Source organism: Engystomops pustulosus, chromosome 2, assembly GCF_040894005.1.
Source record: "Engystomops pustulosus chromosome 2, aEngPut4.maternal, whole genome shotgun sequence".
NCBI lineage: Eukaryota > Metazoa > Chordata > Amphibia > Anura > Leptodactylidae > Engystomops > Engystomops pustulosus.
Genome location: NC_092412.1, coordinates 131,565,928 through 131,589,892, shown reverse-complemented (window position 1 = coordinate 131,589,892; position 23,965 = coordinate 131,565,928). Strand labels below are relative to the sequence as shown.

Genomic DNA, 23,965 nt, shown 5'->3' with positions numbered 1-23,965 from the left:
GTGTGTGTATATATACACAATATCTGGTTATACTACCTGTTTTATCTCCCTCAGATTACTTGTTTAATTTACAGTTTTGGAGACTAGTTGCTATGATGGTTTCCATAAACAGCATACACATAAAATAGGAAATCCTGCTACCATTGCACTTTATAGCATGTCCTCATAAACTGCAGCAATATGGTGATTGTCGTGCAGCAGTTCTGCTCATTGTAGTTGTGAAGCGAGACAGTAAACACTTACAAGCTAGTACACTCGTACTAGCACGAAGCAGTGGTGGCCCATGAAAATAATCTAAGCAGCAATTTTTCTTCAACTATTCATAATGGTTGACTACAGCAAACCACCAATTATGCTGGGCCTTTTCAATATCGAAGAACCATGTTGATAAACATGCATTACCAGTACTTACAATGATTATATAAGTTACATATATATTGTAATGGATGTGATTTTTTTCTATATATTTAAGTGAAACATAAAACCAGCATATTGTTGGCCGACATTCTTTATTTGATGGTGGGATGTTACCAGTATATTACATGAGTTAAAGGGGTTGTCCACTTTCAGCAAATAATTGATATGATTTGTGTAAGGAAAAGTTATACAATTTTCCAAATATGCTTTCTGTATCAATTCCCCACGGTTTTCTATATCTCTGCTTGCTGTTGTTTTATTGGAAGGTTCTCAGTTTATTTACAGCTTACAGAAATCTGTCCATGGTCATGTAGGTGCGTGGTTTGTTATATCACACAGCTCTGATTACTTTCTGTGCTATAAGGAGCCGAGCACCTGTGTGACCATGGTCAGAAATCTATCCCCTCGAAGTAAATCTAGAATAGATCTAGAAAAATGTGGGCAATTGATACAGAAAGTATATTGGAAAATTTGTACAACTATTCCTTACACAAACCATATCAATTATTTGCTGAAAGCGTACAACCCCTTTATATATTTCTTTAGATTTGCAGAAGATTACCGGATTGCCTTGCAGCAGGCTTACACCTGGACAAACAAACAAGATGTAGTAGATGAAAATGGGTTCTTTGCAAGACCAAGAAACCGGAGAAGCGTTCGCCAGAAAGCTCTGGTTTACACACTGAATTTCTGGTGCCTGAACCCAGCAGTGGTAAGTTCTTCAATTCTAAGCATATTGTGATATATATCTGTTGTTGATGTCATGGCATCTACAAGATGCTACAAGAATCATTGAGTACATAAACTACATGATGCTACAAGAATCATTGAGTACATAAAGTATTCCAAATAAATTATGCATTGAGGCCATTGAAGTCTTCCTTGACAATTTTATTAACAATGTGTGTCCTTTTTGACAGAAAATACATTTAGTTTTTTTAGCAGAGATAAATTGCCTAATACACCTATGAAGTTTAGTACTGTGCTTGTTTCATCAGCGTATAACCTACTGTTTATGTAACTATTTTTTCTTTAAGAAAATTTAAAGTTCTTTTAAGGTCTTTATGTACAATGTGCAAACAAATCTGTTGGGACCCCGAGCAATACAGTCTTGCCTATAGAGAAAGCTGGCAGTAAGGGTACATTCAGACATCTGGGGGATGTATATGTGGCCGCATGCTCTATCTTTCCCCATGTGTGCAGCAATGCAGTTCTTTTCTCTATGGAGGGGTCACCTCCTCCTCTTTAGCGCACAGCCGTATGCTGGGCAAGCACACGGCTGTGTGGATGTACCCCAAGTGTAACTTCTCTGCAGGGGCACTATTACATAGTCCCAAGTCAAATCAGAATGTAGAATAAACAGCTGCCCTAGGAAGTTGGTTGTGGTGGAAATGGTTAGATTCTAGAGTCCACCCACATTAAGATTGACAGGACAATTCTATATGCAAATAGAAAGTTTAGCTATAAATGAACATAAAGGAATGTTTATACCTTTTACTATTATAATAGATATGTGTAGATCTGTTTCTCTCTGTCATGATTTTTTTTATTGCTTTATTCCAGGCATTTTCTGAAGTAAGTGCCAACGCTCGCTGTATCGTATTAACGTCCGGCACCTTGTCTCCTATGGGTTCATTTTCATCTGAACTAGGTGTTAAGTTCTCTATCCAGCTAGAGGCCAATCATGTTATCCAAAAATCCCAGGTGAGATATTCTTTATATACTATTCAGAAGGAGGAAGCGATAATGCATATTCACCCATTGTGACAATGTGACAGGAGACTGCTTATACAAGACAACACAAAAAGGTGCAAGTCCTTGAAATAAAACCACATCTCCCTTTAACACTCACTTCAGATACGATGTTTAGGCTGGATCAGTTTTTATCCACCGTAGATATAGGTTTCTCTTGGATTGTGCTTGTGACTGTTAGATGTTACTGCATTTGTAGCAGTCATGTAAGAAAAATAATTCTAGAGAAGGTGTCCGTCATGGTAGGGCTTCTCACACACAAATCTACGGCCTGGACGATCATACAGCCTTGTGCAGGAGATTGCCGGCTCCCTCTCCATAGAGAAGCGAGTGGTCGGCGCTGTAGTATGACGAAATACAGTACTTTTTTTTTCCGTTCACGTTGCAGTGAGAAATGTTACCGCACCATGACCGGGCGCCATAGGTGTCAATGTGGACTGATATGCAGCTGCAAACTGTGCGGCCAGATATTGGCCCTCCACACGTTCATGTGCATGAGGCTTATGATTGTCCCAGCATCATAAGACCTCATATTTTATTATACATTAGGCACAACAGATAAAGGGCATTAATCTACACCATCAATGTCATTTTTAGCTGGTGACATATCAATAGGTTGTGCTCTGAGGAATTTAAAAATGCCTTTGTCAGCATCCTGAATACTGCCACTTCTTTTACCTGGGAGGTTGGGAGGAGGTGGAGGGCAACTGCAGCAGCCTATGTGTCTGCGTCTTCTCTCCTCCACACTCATCCAGCTCCCTTCACTTGTAATGTGCATTTAGCAGGCAGAGGAGGGAGAGGGAGGCTGTGGAGTGGAGCGGAAGAATGCATGGGGAGACTGAGACACTGGGTGCTGCAGCTGCCTTCCCCCTCCCACCCCCAAGGACTCTCCTCACGCTGCTGGCAGGGAGCCAGGTATTGTGAAATTGAGTTTTAAAAAATATTGGAATGATTCAAAATGCAGACAAAGGCATTATTTTTACATCATCATAGCTTATGCTATTGGAATCTGTCACCAGCTAAAAATGACCTTTCTGATGACAGGTTCACTTAAATTCAAGTACGGCAATCTTTAGTTTTTTTCATGTCAGTAGTATTATTTAAACATAAAAAGGATTTGTATGTATGCTTGCGTGACTCTAAACCTCCACAAAGTTTTAGTGAGCTGTCATGTTGTTGTATTACAGGTATGGGTTGGGACAGTTGGTGCTGGTCCAAAAGGTCGCAAACTTTGTGCAACATTTCAACATACAGAGACTTTCGATTTTCAGGATGAGATTGGTGCTCTTTTACTTTCAGTGTGCCAGACAGTGAGCCACGGGGTTCTCTGCTTCCTGCCTTCCTATAAGGTAAAAGAAAGTGCCTCAACGATCGATAGAAATTCTACTACTGCTTAAAAAGTAGAATTATTTTAATTTTTCTTATACAGTAGCTTACCTTAGTGTCTTCATTGTCCAGTAAACAAGAACCTCTTTTAATACCTGAATACTGTTCTATCACGTCAGAGTTGTTTACCCTAATAACTGGCTAAATTTTTATCTTGACAAACGTCAAATGTTGTCATTTATATGACTGTATGAGACCTTACTTTATGAGTAAGATTTGTTTTTTTGGTGTTCTTTGAGGGTACATATTTATGATTTTTACTTTAAATACATATTGCATTACCATGCATGCTTCGTACATAAACAATTCTGGGTGCTCCTCCGCCATGTAATCACTCAATGATGGCATGCAAGGGCAGGGTTTAGAGGAAGAGAATAAGGTTCAGTCTATATGCTACCAAATCCTTTGAGTAATAAACTTGAGCATTCTGAGAGCAGTTTATGAGCTATCACATGTTTGAATGGACTGTAGCCACCATGTGGTTTTAAAGGAAACCTACCACCACGAATCTACCTATAAAGGTAGATCGATTGCTGGATGGATCAATGGGACGTGAGGATAGCCCTTTTAAGGGCTAATCCTCCCGTCCCTGCACTGTTTCGATAACTTTTATTATCTTTATATGTAAATTTTGTTATGCGCATATGCAGACGGCAGGTTCATCGGACGAGGGCGCACCTGAAGATTGTGGGTAGGAGGGGTAAAGAGGCTACCGCATAACAAAATTTACATATAAAGATAATAAAAGTTATCGAAGCAGTGCGGGGACCTGAGGATTAGCCCTTAAAAGGGCTATCCTCACGTCCTATTGATCCACCTACCACCCGATCTACCTTTTATAGGTAGATTCGTGGTGGTAGGTTCCCTTTAAGGCCTACTACCATTTGGGTTGCTTCTTTTTTTTTTTTTTTTTTTTTTTTTTTTTCGTGTATGTATGGTGCATTTTCTTAATTGATTTGATGTCACAATAAACTCAGATGTAGTTTATTCAGAATTAGTGAGCATAGATCTTCATTTTTCAAATGTCTTCTTTTGTCTAATAATTAACACTTAAGGACTGATACGTCTCTTCTAAGTTGCTTGAATGATGAACAACTTATTTTCCATCCATATTTTAATCAAGATAAAAATTTTATTATTCACTTCTCTTTCTATTTTCTGACTATATAGATTTTCCCCTGTTAAGAGGGTATTCCACAAATAAAATAATTAATATTCAAATGGCTCATTAAAATATAAGCTATTGCGTAATTAGTCATTATTAAAAATGATTTTCTCCTTAGCAAAAAGATTATGTGGACATATACTATATTGAAGAACTAAAATGCTACTGGCCCTTTAATTATTCCTGTGACTTTATCTCAATGTAGGAGGTTCAGGACTAAAGATGGCTGCTGGTCACATGCCAACATCACATGTCCTGCAACTGCCTGATCAGGTTATTTGATCACCACTATGTTTGGCAGTAGTTTGTTGCTTGCAGTGATTTTGATGTCCCCATTAGCTATCGTCAAGCTGCAGAGAAGCCTCAGATATCTGTGCTGACAGTAAGCTCATGGAGAAGAGAAGTAATGGTGTATATGTGTATATATATATATATATATACACACTCACCGGCCACTTTATTAGGTACACCATGCTAGTAACGGGTTGGACCCCCTTTTGCCTTCAGAACTGCCACAATTCTTCTTGGCATAGATTCAACAAGGTGCTGGAAGCATTCCTCAGAGATTTTGGTCCATATTGACATGATGGCATCACACAGTTGCCGCAGATTTGTCGGCTGCACATCCATGATGCGAATCTCCCGTTCCACCACATCCCAAAGATGCTCTATTGGATTGAGATCTGGTGACTGTGGAGGCCATTTGAGTACAGTGAACTCATTGTCATGTTCAAGAAACCAGTCTGAGATGATTCCAGCTTTATGACATGGCGCATTATCCTGCTGAAAGTAGCCATCAGATGTTGGGTACATTGTGGTTATAAAGAGATGGACATGGTCAGCAACAATACTCCGGTAGGCTGTGGCGTTGCAACGATGCTCAATTGGTACCAAGGGGCCCAAAGAGTGCCAAGAAAATATTCCCCACACCATGACACCACCAGCCTGAACCTTTGATACAAGGCAGGATGGATCCATGCTTTCATGTTTTTGACGCCAAATTCTAACCCTACCATCCGAATGTTGCAGCAGAAATCGAGACTCATCAGACCAGGCAACGTTTTTCCAATCTTCTACTGTCCAATTTCGACGAGCTTGTGCAAATTGTAGCCTCAGTTTCCTGTTCTTAGCTGAAAGGAGTGGCACCCGGTGTGGTCTTCTGCTGCTGTAGCCCATCTGCCTCAAAGTTCGACGTACTGTGTGTTCAGAGATGCTCTTCTGCCTACCTTGGTTGTAACGGGCGATTTGAGTCACTGTTGCCTTTCTATCAGCTCGAACCAGTCTGCCCATTCTCCTCTGACCTCTGGCATCAACAAGGCATTTCCGCCCACAGAACTGCCGCTCACTGGATGTTTTTTCTTTTTCGGACCATTCTCTGTAAACCCCAGAGATGGTTGTGCGTGAAAATCCCAGTAGATCAGCAGTTTCTGAAATACTCAGACCAGCCCTTCTGGCACCAACAACCATGCCACGTTCAAAGGCACTCAAATCACCTTTCTTCCCCATACTGATGCTCGGTTTGAACAGCAGGAGATTGTCTTGACCATGTCTACATGCCTAAATGCACTGAGTTGCCGCCATGTGATTGGCTGATTAGAAATTAAGTGTTAACGAGCAATTGGACAGGTGTACCTAATAAAGTGGCCGGTGAGTGCATGTGTCTATACATGTGTTGATGTGCCTTTAGTGTATTCTTGCATATTTTTTTCATATTTTTGACAGTTTTTTAGGAAAATCTTCACAGATGTGTAGATATTAATTCCAGCCTGCTTGCCACACACGATTCTTTATATATGTTCATGCAATTCCCTAGAGTGGCCACCAGATGACATCGCAGACCACACAATCGCTACTTTCTTTTCAGGTTTTGTCACAATGTGACTAGAGGAGTATTTAAGCTGAAGTTTTTAGAAAGCTTTTACTCCTCTTCTATGCATTCTTATTGTTAATGTACCAGAAGCAGAGGAAGGATCATATATTGTACACAGATTATTAATGCTGGTTATTTATATGTCATATTATATATTCTTTCTGTTTAAGAATCGAGGGCTACTTTTTTTTCAACCAACTTTGATGGTTTCTGAGAGGTGTCGCTCAACCAATTTCATATTTTTGACTTATTCTAAGTATAAGCTATAGAAACTAGAAAATGTTTATTCTAGATTGTACTGCTTCTTGTGTGTGACATCGCCTTCTGTTAATATGATGTGGGGTTTTGGGAAATCCTTGGATGACTACTTTATATGAGAAGATTTTGTCCTGTTGGAACAACTTCATTAAATGCTTTTTTTTTCATAACCAGTTGAATTTCTCACATCGTTCCATGCTTTATAGGAATGGTCAAAGCCTTTAAAACTTTTTTAAAGTCCACTATAGCAGTGTATTATGCCCATCAGTGCAATGGTAAAATGATAAACTTATCATCAGAAACATAGGAGTTTATTTATCAGGGTATCTATGCCAAAAAAGTGGTGTAGAAGCCCTGAAATAAAATGCCAACAAACTGTCAGAATTAGCAATTACTCCCCCCTTACGCAAGCTCCACACCAAGGGGGTGTGGAGGGGCATGATGGAAAGGGGGATGTGAGACAAGTTGCAGCAAGCAGCTTTCACAAGTGGAAGTTCATAGGCTATGGAATATTTCTACACCTGTTCAAAATTAATGCTGCACCACTGAATACATCGAGGGGATGGAGCCTCTTGATCTATTGGGCTGCATCGAGGCACAAGCGTCGATGTATGATAACTAACACCCGTATTAACTGAGAGCAAAACTGTTCTAGTTGCTTGCGGCAACCAATCGGAGTTCAGCTTAGTTTTCCACATTAATCTATTAAATAAAAGCTAAACTTTTTCTCTCAGACACTTCTGATAAATTTCTCTTCCTTCCTTAAAATGATTCTTAGGATATCATGATCAGAATTGGGGTAATGCTAAAAAGATTGCAACTTGCTACTATCCAGGCTTCTGCAAAGGGTTCTGGAAGAGCTGTGGAGGAGTAAAACGATTGCATTCCCTCTTAGTCATAAAGTATGGCTTTGTTAGAAGGGATATTATAAAGAGTATCTTAAGTTGTATTTAGATATACTAGTTCACTGCACAAGAATACATAGACATTGTATAGAGCTTATGTTCAGACCAAGCACCTAAATGAGGAATGCTGCAATTTTTAATGTGTAATAAGTCTTAGCAAAATATTATATGATTTCTCTATTATAGAAATTACAACTATTCTTTTCTGTTACAACAGCCGTTGGCAAATAAAATCAGGTATTCCGTTCACCTTCTGTTGCCTGTGTGGTTACATGCATTATGTAACTGTTACTTACATAGGCACAAATGACTACAAAAGGTATAATTAAAGTATGTATTCAGCCTAACAACTCAATGGAAGAAAAATGGAGCTGTTGTTTTTTTTCATTGTATTATTATTGAATAAGCTTAAAAATAGAATAGGGTTTTTACTTTTGGTTTTCTTGATTTTCTTCTTTCTTTCTTTTAAGTGTGAAAGGACATTTACCATCAGATTTAGTGGTGGTAGACTGTTCCCTAAGCAATGCTCGTTAAGTTAGGGGTTAAGGGACAGTGTTTCTCCCATCCTTATGCAGGTCTGCTAGACTGAATAAAGTACTTTATAAAAATATGCAAATTAGCCAGAAGCACTCAGGCCTCTGGCAGCCCAGCACCTCTTGGCTCCATCCGATGACAAAATATGTACGCCCCCTTCATCCGCATCACTATTCTGGCTGGCCGCAAGCGCTGCTGACAGCTGGAGATGTCATCCAGGCTGTCTGCAACTCTCGTGCATGTGCCTGAGCACTACTCCTTTCGCAATCAGCCTGAGACTCGTGCGGCTGCGCAAGGTGTAGTGCTTATGCGAGATTTGTGGTGTGACCTCACTGGCTGTCTGCAGCGCTTGTGGCCGGAATAATAATGATGAAGGGAGCGTGCATATTTCATCATCGGCTGGCTCATTTACATATTTTTATATTTAATGTACCAGAGTAAGCCGAGGTACCTAATTTTAACACAAAAAATTGGGAAAACCTATTGACTTGAGTAGAGGACTAGGGTGGGAAATGCATTTTTCTTCTAGGGGGAGCAAAATTTGAAATAACTAATTACATACAATCTTATCTTTTAATGACCCAATTGAATATGAATTCTGCTGATTCCTGGAATACCCCTTTAAGAACTATTCCTGCACCAAAATCCTGACAAAAGTTACAAATACAATTAATAGAAGACCCACTAGAACAGCAATATTTCAGCATGGCTTCCAGTATGGAACTAGTAAATTTTCATAGGAGATTAGTGGAAGGGGCCAACAACATCTAAATTTAGTTATAAGTCTATTGAGTACAGGTAGGTACTCTGACATGGCACCACTCTAATAATTTCTCTTTTTTGCATCAAATAAACTAAATTAGTTTGGCTTCTTTTACATTCTTGCCACCATGACTATATCCGTAGCTGTTTGGTGGATGTCATGAAGAACATTTTTGTGATGGGATATTCTCACTTTACAGTTTTCTCTTTGTTCCCAGTTGCTCTTATTCATACAGTACTTGCTACCAGATCAGCTTTAGCCTCAGTCCAGTGTGCTTTTGCTATACTGCAGCCTGGCCCCATTCACTGACTCTCTAATGCCACGTACAGATGATGTGTTCCAGTTTTGCTGCATTCAAAAGACTTCAACCGTGATCGCAGGCTGAGGTTACATTGCGTTTCCATTCCATTTTCTAAAACACAATGTAACCTCAGCATGTGATCACGGTTAAAGCCTTTGGAATGCGTCAAAACGCAACACATCACGTGAACGCAGCCTCACAGTTTTGAGGCAGCCTCGTAGCTCCCTGCCGGTGTTTGTACAGTGGCTTGCAGCAAAGACATCACATGTTGAGCATTTGAGTGCTTGTAGCCCGTCTCATTGACCTTAATGACCGCCCTATCGGCTTTTTACGGCGGTCATTAAGGGTACTTCTTCTGACGCGTACGCCTTTCTACGGCGGCGCGTCAGAAGAAGTTTTCGGGACACCGGGTCTCGCCGGTGCCGGTGTCGGGCTGTGATATCACAGCCCAGACTCGGCACTAACACCCGGGATCGGAAAAACTCCAATCCCGGGTGTTTAACCCCTTACACGCCGCGGTCATGGCGTGCAAGTGTGTCCCCCGTGGATCGGACCCCCCCGATCCCTCCTGCCTCAGCCCCGGGTTCCGACGAGTGACCCGGGGCTGTCGGCTCCTCTCTATGCCGGGATCCGCCTCCTGGCAGGACCCGGCTGTGTGTAACTGAGCATGCTCAGCATGCTCAGTTACTTACAGTATACACTGCAATACAAGTGTATTGCAGTGTAAAGGCTTGAATAAGCGATCAGACGATCGCTTATTCAAGCCAAGAAGTAGAAAGTGTAAAAAAAAGTTTAAAAAAAATTAAATCTTTTTATAATATAATTAAATAAATAAAATAAAAGTCCCCATAATCTCCCCAGTAACACATAAAATGCAAATAAAGTAAATAAAACACAAAAACATGTACATATTTGGTATCACCGCTTCCGTATTAATCTGTACAATAAATCTAAATCAATATTGAACCCGCTCGGTGAACTAAAAAAAAAAACTCGAAAAACTTCCCATAATATACAATTTTCCATCAAACACCATCACAAAAAATGTTCTAAAAAGTGATCAAAAAAAGTTACGTTCCCTAATATGATACGACTGAAAAGAACAACTGTTTTCGCAAAAAATAAGCCCTCAACCAGATCTGACAACAGAAAAATACAGAAGTTATGGCCCTGAAAAATTGTCAATAGTAAAAACAATGCAATTTTCTCCAATATTGGTTTTGCTCAGGAAAATTGAGCAAAAATAAGAAAAACTATATAAATGAGGTATCAACGCAATCGTAGTGAACCAGAGAATAAAGATAAAATATTATTTTTACGTTACGGTGAGCGGGGGAAAAAATGCTAACAATCCAAAATAAAAATTGATGATTTTGTTTGTGTCCCCCTTGAAATAGTTAATAAAATCTCATTAATAAGCTTTAGACTCCCAAAATAAATTATCTATACATTGTATCTCATCCTGTACATAATAAGCCCTCATATGTTCGCATTACCAAAAAAAGAAAAAAAATGTATAGGTCGTACAATGTGACAATACAAATCTTCTGTGAATGGCGCCTCCATTCATTCTATAATCGGCCGTGCGCCCGTACAGCAGTTTACCACCACATATGTGGTATCAGTACACTCGGGAGGAATTGGGCATCAAGCGTTGCAGTGCGTTTCATCATTTAATTTATTCTGAAAATGTCAGTTTTGGCCTAAATGAATGTATTTTCCAAAAAAATTCTATAGTTTCTAAATCGCAGGTCCACATTTTTTAACCCATGTGAAACACTTAAAGGGTTAATAGACTTAATAGAAGTTGTTTTACATATGTTGAGGGGTGAACTTTCTATAGTGGGGTAATTTATGGGGTTTTACTATTATTTAGGCCTCTCAAAGTCACTTGAAAGCTGAGTTGTCCCTCAAAATGTGAGTTTTGGCAATTTTCATGAAAATAAGAAATATCGCACCTAAAGTTCTGCGCCTCATAACATCGTAGAAAACCGGAAGCATAAAATATCATCCCAACATAAAGCAGATATTCTGTAAATGTTAATTATCAAGCTTTTTGGGTAGTTTTACATCTTGTCTGGAAACCAGAACATTTCAAACGTGGAAAATGAAGAATTTTTACAAACTTTTGCCAAATTTTCACTTTTTTTCAGAACGAAACGCAAAACTTATCACTTAAATTTTATAACTAACATGAAGTACAATGTGTCACGAGAAAACATTCTCAAAATCACCAGGATATATTAAAGCGCTCCGAAGTTATAACCAATTATCGTGAGACATGTCAGATTTGAAAAATCGAGTCTGGTCATTGAGCTGAAAACTAGTGTCGGTGATAAGGGGTTAATGTGGTAATACAGATGTGCATACAAACTCTGACTTCAAAGCTGACCAGGAACTAGAAACCCAGCGATGACCCAGCTCCATGTGCTCCTCCGCCACGCACAATATGGCTTCATTGTGTGTTTACCGGAGCAGGGAACAGAGCATGGTCGGGACACTGCTAAAGAAGAGGACACCGGAAGGTGAGTACTTTCTTTTTGTTTTTTTCTGGGTGCAGTGTTCTGGCTATCTATATGCTGGGGATGGGCTTCACTGTGCTGGCTACCTATATAATGTTTGGGGAGGTGGGTGAAGTTTGCTGGCTTCCTATATACTGGGGGGGGGGGAGGGGAGGGAGGCTCCAGTGTGATGTCTACCTATATACTGTTCGGGGCTCTGCAGTATGCTGGCTACCTATACACTGGTGGTAGGGGTGCACATATTTTGTATCCGGTATATGTTTGTGGAGTCGGTCCATGTTATCGCTCCGACTCCACAGCCTTGGTCTCTATTCACATTTCTAGTATCTGTGTATCCTTTTGTGATGAGAATAGTTCAATGTCTAAAAGTGAAACTTTAGCCAGAAACTTCTGTAGAAATTAGTCCACCTAGATAATGAAATATTCCTGGAACCTTCATAAAGAGCTGTTACCTGAAAATTCACTGTATTTTCCCTCGGTTCTTTAAGAAAACACCTTACTTTTCTGCTCATGACTATAGGAATGAGTTTTCAGATATTAATTTTTGCAGCCCTGCATCTAAAATGTAATCCTCTGTGAGCTGTATTTTTACATGAAACCCTGTAAAGACTAAGCGCAGACTTTAATAACATTTTAGAGACTGCTGGTATGATAAAGATATTCATCAAGCCTTTGCACCTGTTATTATTCTAGCATACTCAGAGCAAGTATTCCATTTTATTAACAAATAATATCTCCAATTTATTTTGGCATACTACCAACTTGCTCTGCCATATCCTTTTTGCAATTAGCAATAGCATGGGTGTAGAAATATGCTATTTTTGTATTACACAATTTTTTGTCTTGTTATGTTATTATATGACTGTGCTGCATATAATTACGTACCAGGACTATGATGTAATACAAACATCTAATACTATGACTTTTGGATATACACATTTAAGTGAAAGATTACTTGTATTGTGAAAAATTATATAATTTAATAGAGGCCCTAGTACCTTGTTGGGCTGGCTCCTAGCCTGGATAAAAGTTGAGATATGGTAGAGAATGGGAACATATGTAGTTCCATAGTGTTTCCTGTTGCACGTTTCCCATAGTTAATGTTTCTGGACCCATAGATCCTGCACATTCAAAGTCAGCTGATGACCTTGATTTAATGTTAAAGGAAATCTACCACTTACCTTCAGACATTTGTTATGCTGATGCAGAAATGGATCTTGGCTTCTACTGCAACTAAGCACTTTCTGTAAAAAAATTGATTTATAAGTTTATGAAAATTATGCTCTGGCGCACCTCATGCCGTCACACAGACGGCTTAGCGCTCTGTTATTATCCTAATTCTACATATAATTGTGCATGCTTCCAGCGCTCCCTCCCTTTCCCCTTCCCGAAAGCCGATGACATCACTAAGCTCTCAGGCATAGCATGCAGCTGACTTCATTGTAGTGTGGCTGCGCGAACTATCAGGTAGCCTCCTAACCAAGTGCTAGCACACGTGCAATACAGCACCCAAGAGACGACACTAGCTCCCGGGAAGGGGTAGCGTGCAGCCGACTGCTTAAAGTTTGGCTGCATGAACTACCCAGAAGCCTCTGAACTGACAGGAAACCTCTGAACCAAGTGCTTGTGCACTTCTTGCGATTTAGGTTCCGGGAGATTGGTGACGGCACTAGATCTCAGGAATGGAGCAAGGGAGGGCGGAGGCTTGCATAATTAGAATAGTAACTGAGCGTTGAGCATAATTTGCATAAACTTATCAATTTTTTGCAGAAAACACTTAGTTACAGTAGAAGCCAAGATCTGTGCCTACATCAGCATAGCAAATTCTGTCAGAGGGTATGTTTAGTTTTAAAAACCCTTACCAAGTGGTAGATTTCCAATAAAGTCCAAAGCAGTCCGGGTTTTTAATTTGCTACACCTCTGTAAATAGTTTAGGCAGTGACAAGGGAGTGTATTAAAGGTGCCATGAGTGTGTGTAAATGGTGGATCACTAAATTATGAACTGTGATCTGGCTACTCTTTGGCCCATCCAGAGCCTGTTTGTGTGCTTTCATATAAACACTACACCTAGCAGCTAGGTCAAAGATAGTGATCAGTTTGACAAAGTAAATGAGCAAAATGTTTATTATATCCATAATCTGTTGTCTAAAGGTTCAGTATCCAAATGTAGCCTCAAAGAGAATTTTTTATTGAAAAAAATGTGTGTGATCACACCTGTAGTGCTGAACATACATGGCTCATAGATAACTAAATGCCTGACATTTCTGCCTGGTGCCCTTTACAAGGTTGTAACCAAACCAACAGATGCTGTATGTGGACAAAGCCACAAATCTTGGCACGGCTGTCATAATTCATATTGGAGCAATGGTTGCATCTTAGGGGCTCTGCACTTTGAAATTGTTTCATTTTAACCCTTCAGTGAGAAACAAGCTTATAAGAAAATGGTTTATTTTTTGTGTTTTACTGCATTTGAGATTTTATTTTTCAGCTTCTCAGTAGATTGCATGGAATATTAAGTGGTGACAACTGAAAGTGTAATATGTTCAATGAAAAACTAGCCTGCCTGCAGATCTGTAAATGGTTAAACACAGTTGTGGGTTTTGAAATGTGTGGAGTAAAGATGGAAAAGCAGAAAAGGGTAAAGTAATTGTTTCCTCCTTAGAAAAGAAAAAGTTGGGCTACAATGACACGTATTATATAAGATGTATAGTCGATAGGTCACCTTGGGGCCATCATTGACAAGTGATGGACACAGCTTATTGGCTCTTCTTCATTGCAAAGAGACCTCTGCACAGGTCACACACACTATATCAAGAAAATACTCCCATAGACTAATCCTATAGGACCTTTCACCAACTCACATATGTGGAGATTAACATTTCATTATGTAGGAGCTACTCTACATTGTCAGAATATGGCGATGGCAGGCATTTTTTTTAATGCAAGATTTTTGAAAATTTTTTTACAGTCATTGAGACATAACTAAATTATATTGGTAGTACTGTGTTCTACTTCCATAGAATAATGGAGATGTGCCATCTCAACCATACTTTGAAAACCGATATAAAGCACAAATAAATCCCATCAGAATATGGCAAATGTGTTTTTTTGGCAATTCCACCACCTTTGAAATATTTTTCCAGCTTCCCAGTACAAAATCTCCTCCCATCAACCTCCCCCTATCACCCTCCCCCCATCACCTCACACTCCACAACAGGAAGTGGCAGGAGAGACTCTCTATATCTTCAAGCTGTGCCCTCATGTGCTGTGCTGAAGTTTTACTTAGATGGGTAGATAGAGACACATACATAGCTAGATAGATAGGATATACCGTATATACTCGTGTATAAGCCGAGTTTTTCAGCACAAAAAAATGTGCTGAAAAACGTCCCCTCGGCTTATACACGAGTCATATAGTCCTAAAAAAATCTTTAAAAAATAATAAACTTATATACTCACCCTCCGGTGGCCCCGACCTGCAGCACTGCTCCCCCGATGTCCACGCGGGTCCTCTTCTGGCTCCCGCGGCCGTCTTCTGTCTTCACTAACTTCGTGCCGGACGCCGCCATGTTTTTCCTCCAGGCGGTGCCTAGTATGACGTCAGCAGCGGCGCGTCATACTGGGCGCCGTCCAGGGGAGAACAATGGCGGCGCTCGGCACAAAGTTGGTGAAGAAAGAAGATGGGCGCTGAAGCCAGAAGAGGACCCGCGTGGACATCGGGGGAGCAGCGCTGCAGGTCGGGGCCACCGGAGGGTGAGTATATAAGTTTATTATTTTCTTTTAATGCTGGGCTGGCTGTATACTACTGGGGGCTGTGCTGTATACTACTGGGGGCTGTGCTGTATACTACTGGGGGCTGTGCTGTATACTACTGCGGGCAGTGCTGTATACTACTGGGGGCAGGCTGTATACTGCTGGGGGCTGCTGTATACTACTGGGGGCAGGCTGTATACATACTGAGGGGTATGTGATTAATGCATTTCCCACCCTCGGCTTATACTCGAGTCAATAGGTTTTCCCAGTTTTGATGGTAAAATTAGGGGTCTTGGCTTATAATCAGGTCGGCTTATACTCGAGTATATACGGTACATAGATAGGAGATAGAAAGATATTAAATAGATATTTAATAGATAGATATTAGAAAGATAGATAGATAGATCATATATATGAGTAGATAATATATAGACAGATAGATAGATATGGGATAGATATGGTGTCATTGGCCAGCATTCTGTGCTCCTCCATCTTGCTGATTGTAGTTTTTTTTTTTTTTGAGAGCTGGAAACCCTGGTTGCTGTGGGCCAAAAAGATACTAAATGAGGATCAAGAGGCAAAATACTTTGAGGAATGATTCCCAGGGACCCCTTGAGCAGAATTATGTTTTTTAGTGTTACACTTTAAATATCTGTAATCTTTGTGAAAAGATTGTGGAATATCGTTTGTGCTTCAATAATTCTGTTTTATGAGGAGGGGTCCTTACACTGTCTTAATTTAGCCGTTCTGGAGAAGTAATAATTTGTAGGGACATACGTCCAACACAACGCACAGGCTCTAAGAGCGATGATCCAGAATAGAGTTTATGACAAATATACTAATTTACAAATGCAGATTGGAGACATGACCGGTCCTCTAGTTTTGATAGCGGGGACTTAATGGGAAGCAAAAATCTAATTCTGAAATGGCCCATTTAAGACATTTAGCTTTCAACAGGTGAAAAATAGTAGCTTTGATCTATGAACAATATTAAAAGGAGCGGCACTGCATGAGAACTCAAAAATAAGGTGTGGATGGTCATTTTATTCAATCCTTAAAATTATTATAGGTAGAATTCCTTTTATAACTAAAGCCGACAATTGCATATTTAGTAAAGGAATAATTTATAGTTAATATATAGTTAATATTGTTGTAAAATGAGAAATGTAAACAAGAGCAATCCGCCACTAAGAATTCTCCAAACTCTGCACAGAATGAAGAGAGTCAGCAACTTCAAAGTGTACTTTGGCAAGCGCCCAGGTTATGTTCACCAGTTGTTAAAAGAACCTTAAAACATATCCTCTGCGCCACAGGAAAATCCTACAATGCCTTGCAACCAACAAGGAAACTTGATATGCAAAAATCAGATGTGAGTGAACCTAAGCAGTGGCTAGCGGCCCAGCTGCAGAATTTACATGTCTAGCACCACTTATACAATACTCATAATGACAGTACTTGTTAACCAGCACAAGCGGACCAGGTCCCGAACAATGAAAACACCAGAAAGCTTACAGCAAGTTATCAGAATTAATTAAAACCTCCTTAGTTGTTTCTCTTTCTCCGTTTATAAATATACCCTGGAACTTAGGAAATGACAAAGCTGTCACTTGCACATTAGTGTATTATTATTAGTGCAGTAAAACAAGCAGAGACTCTCTATACCACAAAGTCAAGAAACAACCTGCTATGTGAAAATATCCAGCCAAATGAAAGGGGCTGATTAACTGTTACATTTGGAGGCTTTAATCCCCAGTTAAAGGAGCAGCGGAGAACATATTGTCCACTGAACCGTCAAGGATTTGCTCATCATATAATACAAATTACAGAAGGCCACTGCTGAGCACACTGCTGCGCTTCTTTACACCGCAAATATTTCAAACGCATGAACCTATAGGAATGCAAGCCAGCAGTTGTGGAAGTTTTAGGAAAAGGATTAGCATGACAACTCTGATGCATCTTCTCAAGGCACATACAGTTAGGGCCAGAAATATTTGGACAGTGACACAAGTTTTGTTATTTTAGCTGTTTACAAAAACATGGGCTGAAAGTGCACACTCGCACCTGCAATATGAGAGTTTCCACATCCAAATCGGAGAAAGGGTTTAGGAATCATAGCTCCGTAATGCATAGCCTCCTCTTTTTCAAGGGACCAAAAGTAATTGGACAATGAACTCTAAGGGCTGCAATTAACTCTGAAGGTGTCTCCCTTGTTAACCTGTAATCAATGAAGTAGTTAAAAGGTCTGGGGTTGATTCCAGGTGTGTGGTTTTGCATTTGGAAGCTGTTGCTGTGACCAGACAACATGCGGTCAAAGGAACTCTCAATTGAGAGTACATCCTGAGACTGAAAAAAAGGAAAAAAAATCCATCAGAGAGATAGCAGACATGCTTGGAGTAGCAAAATCAACAGTCGGATACATTCTGAGAAAAAAGGAATTGACTGGTGAGCTTGGGAATTCAAAAAGGCCTGGGCGTCCACGGATGACAACAGTGGTGGATGATCGCTGCATACTTTCTTTGGTGAAGAAGAACCCGTTCACAATATCAACTGAAGTTCAGAACACTCTCAGTGAAGTAGGTGTATCTGTCTCTAAGTCAACAGTAAAGAGAAGACTCCATCTCCATTCACATCTAGATGCAAACCATTCATCAATTCCAAAAATAGACAGGCCAGAGTTAAATTTGCCGAAAAACACCTCAAGAAACCAGCTCAGTTCTGGAAAAGTATTCTATGGACAGATGAGACAAACATCAACCTGTACCAGAATGATGGGAAGAAAAAAGTTTGGAGAAGAAAGGGAACGGCACATGATCCAAGGCACACCACATCCTCTGTAAAACATGGTGGAGGCAACGTGATGGCATGGGCATGCATGGCTTTCAATGGCACTGGGTCACTTGTGTTTATTGATGACATAACAGCAGACAAGAGTAGCCGGATGAATTTTGAAGTGTACCGGGATATACTTTCAGCCCAGATTCAGCCAAATGCTGCAAAGTTGATCGGACGGCGCTTCATAGTACAGATGGACAATGACGCCAAGCCAAAGCTACCCAGGAGTTCATAAGTGCAAAAAAGTGGAACATTCTGCAATGGCCAAGTCAATCACCAGATCTTAACCCAATTGAGCATGCATTTCACTTGCTCAAATCCAGACTTAAGACGGAAAGACCCACAAACAAGCAAGACCTGAAGGCTGCGGCTGTAAAGGCCTGGCAAAGCATTAAGAAGGAGGAAACACAGCGTTTGGTGAGGTCCATAAGGCAGTGATTGCCTCCAGAGGATTCGCAACAAAATATTGAAAATAAAAATATTTTGTTTGGGTTATGTTTATTTGTCCAATTACTTTTGAGCTCCTAAAATGTGGAGTGTTTGTAAAGAAATGTGTACAATTCCTACATTTTCTATCAGATATTTTTGTTCAACCCTTCAAATTAAACGTTACAATCTGCACTTGAATTCTGTTGTAGAGGTTTCATTTCAAATCCAATGTGGTGGCATGCAGAGCCCAACTCGCGAAAATTGTGTCACTGTCCAAATATTTCTGACCCTAACTGTATTACGACATCATCACAAGGAGATCAAACATTTGCTGAAGGATTTGGAACAATGTCACAATTTGTTGGTAAATTCTTGCCAAGCAGGAAGAACTGTATACAGTACATGTATGTCCCAAATGCTGCTAGTTTCTGGCAAAAATGATAATCACTTCACATATTATTAACTCTTATGCACTGAAATAAAAAGAGTGAAGTGTGTGTGTGTGTGTGTGTGTGTGTTGCGCCCAGTACTTCTAGAACATTATCTGATAAAATAATAATTTAGACCTAGAGGTCCACATAAGGTCTTTGGATTCTTGTATGGAAGTTATGGGTATCATTTTGGGTGCAACTCACAAGAATCAGATAGAAAGCTGCTCAATGGCTGATGACTTATTTAAGGAATTATGGGTAGTGTATCTTTTTACTAAATTAAACCAGTTGTGAAAGATCATACTAGTATATTTTTGCATTAGGGTTGTAGATTTATGTGGTTAGAAATGTTGGGCACCACCCTGATAAAAATCTTGAAGACCCCAGCTGACTTTGCTTGGGGAAGCTAAGAACAAAGTTTTCCCATAGTGAAAGTCCCTCCTCAATTTGTTTGCACCTTTAACTCCTACGGGACTAGTTTGGGCTTTAGGACGCGGTCCCATTTTTCAAATTTACTCTGTGTCACTATGTGCTTATAGCTTTGGAAAGCTACGAGATATCCGGAGGATTTTGAGATCGTTTTCTTGTGACACACTGGGGCCCGACGTGTTACCTGAATATTTCCGATTTGCGCCGATTGTACCTGAATTGCCCCGGGATTTTGGCACACTTAAAAACCGAAAATGTGTCGCTTGGGACGCGCTTACCTTCTCTTGGTCCAGCTCGGTGTATTGAAGTGCGTTCAGATGCTTTTCAGCGCAGCAGCGCAACCTGGTGGACGGCGGAGGAACTACCATCATAAATCCCGGCCGGACCCGAATCCACCGCAGAGAATGCGCCGCTGGATCGCGAATGGGCCGGGGTAAGTAAATCTGCCCCATTGTACTTCAAATTAGTTTAAACATTTGGATTATATCTTTTAGTTATGAAAAAAAAATAAATTTGGGAAAAATTTCAAAGTTCTAAATTCTCTACTTTTGATGCAGATAGTCATAGCACCCAAATAAATTTATAACTTACATTTCCCAAATGTCTACTTTATTTTGGCTTTTTTTTTTCCCAAGATTCCACAAATTTTACTAGAATGTTATGAGGCTCAGAATTTAGGTGCCATTTCTACATTTTTTGGAAAATCAGCAAAACTCATATTTAGATGGACCTGCTCAACTTGTAAATGATGTTGAGGGGCCTAAATAATAGCGAGACTCATAAATTACCCCATTATGAAAACTACAACCCTCAACGTATGAAAAAAAGCACTTTTTAAAAAGTTTTTTTTAGCCCTTTCAGTGTTTTATAGCGGTTAAAACAAAATGGAGGTGCCGTCTATAAATTGTAATAATTTTTGACAATACACACATTTTGGGTGGAAAATGAAACATTTGCAATGGATTAAATGAAAAAAGGCTCCACAAAGTTTGATGCCCAATTCCTCCCGAGTACACCGATACTCTATATGTGGTGGTAACCTGCAGTATGGGCGCACGGATGGGCATAGAAGGGAAGGAGGCGCCATCCAGATCAGATTTGCATTGTCACATTGTACAGGCTATAATTTTTTTTTTTTTTTTTTATGTGGACCTATAGGGGCTTATTTTTTTGCCACATGAGATGAACTTTTCTGTTACATAATTTTGGGGCATCTATTGCTAATTGATGAGATTTTATTAACTCTTTGTTGGTGGAGGAAATGAAAATTGTCAATTTTTTTGGAAGATTTTTTTTTTTTTTTGCATTTACCATACCATAAAAATAGTATATAATTTGTATTCTATTGGTCGCCACAATTATGAAAATACCTCATTTATATAGATTTTTTAAACTTTTTTCCAAATTTTACTGAATAAAAAGTAATTTGGGGAAAATGTTAATTTTAGCATCACCGTCTTTTCATATGCATAACTTTTTTTATTTTTCAGCTTTTTCTGGTTTTGCGAGAAGCGTTTTTCTTTTTAGTGGCATTATTTTAGATTGCATAACATTTTTTTCACCATTTTTAGAGCATTGTTTAAAGGGTATTAATTAAAAATTCTCTTTTTTTCGTAGAGTTTTTTGAGGTGGTTTTTTACAGGGTTCACATATCGGGTCCAATAATGATTCTGTTTTATTTATGCAGATTATCACGGACGTAGCGATACCAAATATGTGGGGGTTTTGTGTATTTTATTACATTTTACTGAATAAAAACTAATTGGAAGAAAATCTTGTTCATTTTAGCATCCCTATCTTTTCATAAGCATAACTTTTTTATTTTTTGGCTGACAAATCTGGTTATGGGCTTATTTTTTTGCGAGAAGAGTTGTTCTTTTTAGTGGTCTTATTTTAGAGTGCGTTTTTAATCACATTTTAGAGCGTTTTTTTTTTAAAGGAGTTAAACCGTGCAGGTAACAATTTTGTTTTATTTTACAATAATACCAAATATGTGGTGGATTTTTTGTGTATTTGTGCTTTTTATACTTTATTAAGTGTTTTTATGGGAAAGTGACATTCTAGGGCAGTGATGGCGAACCTTTTAGAGACCAAGTGCCCAAACTCCAAACCAAAGTCCATGTAATCATCGCAAAGTGCCAACACGTCTATTTAGCCTAAAATCACACCATACCACTCTATAAGGGACATATAATACTGCTACATGATGACCATTACCAGTACAACAAGATAAATACCACTATACTGATAATAAAAAGACCACTAAAGAAAGTCCAACATCACCAATTATATCACAAAGCAGGAGCAAATACAGCGAGGAACACTACCGCCATCCAGTGAGGAACACTACCGCCATCCAGTGAGGAACACTACCGCCATCCAGTGAGGAACACTACCGCCATCCAGTGAGGAACACTACCGCCATCCAGTGAGGAACACTACCGCCATCCAGTGAGGAACACTACCGCCATCCAGTGAGGAACACTACCGCCATCCAGTGAGGAACACTACCGCCATCCAGTGAGGAACACTACCCCCCCATCCAGTGAGGAACACTACCTCCTCATCCAGTGAGGAACACTACCCCTCCATCCAGTAAGGAACACTACCTCCATCCAGGAACAATATGAAGGATTGTTGAATTCGGCAGGGGGTGTGAAGGGTAATGTGTATGTTGTAGGGTGGAGGGTGGGTACACTGAACAGCAAATCTACATGGAATCAGGCATATTTACACTTCCCTTGGTCGAGAGCTCTGGGCACCTGTGCCATGCTGTCAGTGAGGGCAGAGTAGTGCAACTCAGGGTCGCTGGCAGCATAGCACAGTGACAAGAGATCTTGGCCAAGGGCAATATATATGTGGCAACAGACATCTGTCATACAGGGCAGTTTGGGACACTAAACAATATGGACCTATAGTTGTTAAGTGTCCCAAAGCCACCTGCCTGCTCCCTCCTGGTGCACTTCTCTGTACTCACTGGGCGTTCTGTAAGCTCTGGCAGTTCTCTCTCACTCTGCTTGTGTTCCCTAGCTGAAGGGGGAGGGAGTGGAGGGGCGGGCACTGACCTGCTTCTGTGTCTCTAGGCAGCACTGTTGAGCACAGAGCAGGTCTGATGCAGCCCACAGTAAGAGAGATCGCTGGAGCTCTCGGCGATCGACAGCTTTTCCTGCCTGGTCAGTTCAATAGAGACGGCAGTGGAGATGGTGTGCGTGCCCTCTCTGGCACGCGTGCCATAGGTTCGCCACCACTGTTCTAGGGGCTTATATTTTTATGTATTTTTTATTTATTCTAATGTTTAAACTTTACTTTTTTAACTTTGTAAACTTATACAAACTTGACCTTGTACCAGCGATGCTCTAATCATTGGTGCAAGTCCAATACTCTGCTCTACAGTACTTATTTGTTATCTATTTTGTCCACACAATAGGGGAGCGGGCCCAGAGCATAAAACACACTGATCTTATAGAGTGTGATAATACTTTATTAAATTCGACATACAAAGGGAGTAAAGATACAAAAATGAATATTAATAATGCTGGTTAAAAATGTGCAACCACAGATGGTGATGCGCAGACCAGGGAGTAACACTACATGGACACAAAAAGGGAACTATGCATCATATAAAATGTCAAGCTCAGGCAAACATAGACTCCAGCCCCTGGGAACCTGCACTTTGACTATGGGTAAGAAAAGCTGCTTACTTTACAATCGAGGCAAGTGCAATATCAACATATACATTCAACCATATTGTTTAATCATACAGCGTTACATATTTCTCTTTGTTTGCCTGAGATTGACATTATATATGATGCATAGTTCCCTTTTTGTGTCCATGTGGTGTTACTCCCTGGTCTGCGCATCACCATCTGTGGTTGCACATTGTTAACAAGCATTATTAATATTAATTTTTGTATCTTTATTCCGTTTGTATGTCGAATTTAATAAAGTATTATTACACTCTATAAGAGCGTGGACAAAATAAGCTGATAATTGTTACTTGTAGCCCGAGGCTTTGGTGTTCTATATGACTTTAGAGGTTATTATTTTTTTTGTTCAGGCTATACATTACGTTGAGTAGGTGAATATTTTTACCTCTACCCAGTGGTCCACTGTAGGCAAATACTTATTCATTGTAGAGCAGTGTAAACTGTCTGAGCATGCAGACGGGTTCCAGGTCTGACTGATGGGGAGATACTTGGCAGAGCTCGGGGCTGCCCA

The 23,965-nt window shown here is 39.9% G+C and overlaps 1 protein-coding gene across 2 annotated transcripts in view; it reads left to right on the top strand.

The window, feature by feature from the left end:
* BRIP1 (BRCA1 interacting DNA helicase 1) overlaps positions 1-23,965 on the top strand; it is a 200,644-nt gene that overhangs the window by 83,497 nt on the left and 93,182 nt on the right. For both annotated transcript variants that reach the window (XM_072136444.1, XM_072136443.1), the window contains 3 exons: positions 964-1,129; positions 1,981-2,121; positions 3,357-3,518. In XM_072136444.1, the coding sequence (XP_071992545.1) occupies positions 964-1,129; positions 1,981-2,121; positions 3,357-3,518 (469 nt within the window). The remainder of the gene's footprint in view (positions 1-963; positions 1,130-1,980; positions 2,122-3,356; positions 3,519-23,965) is intronic.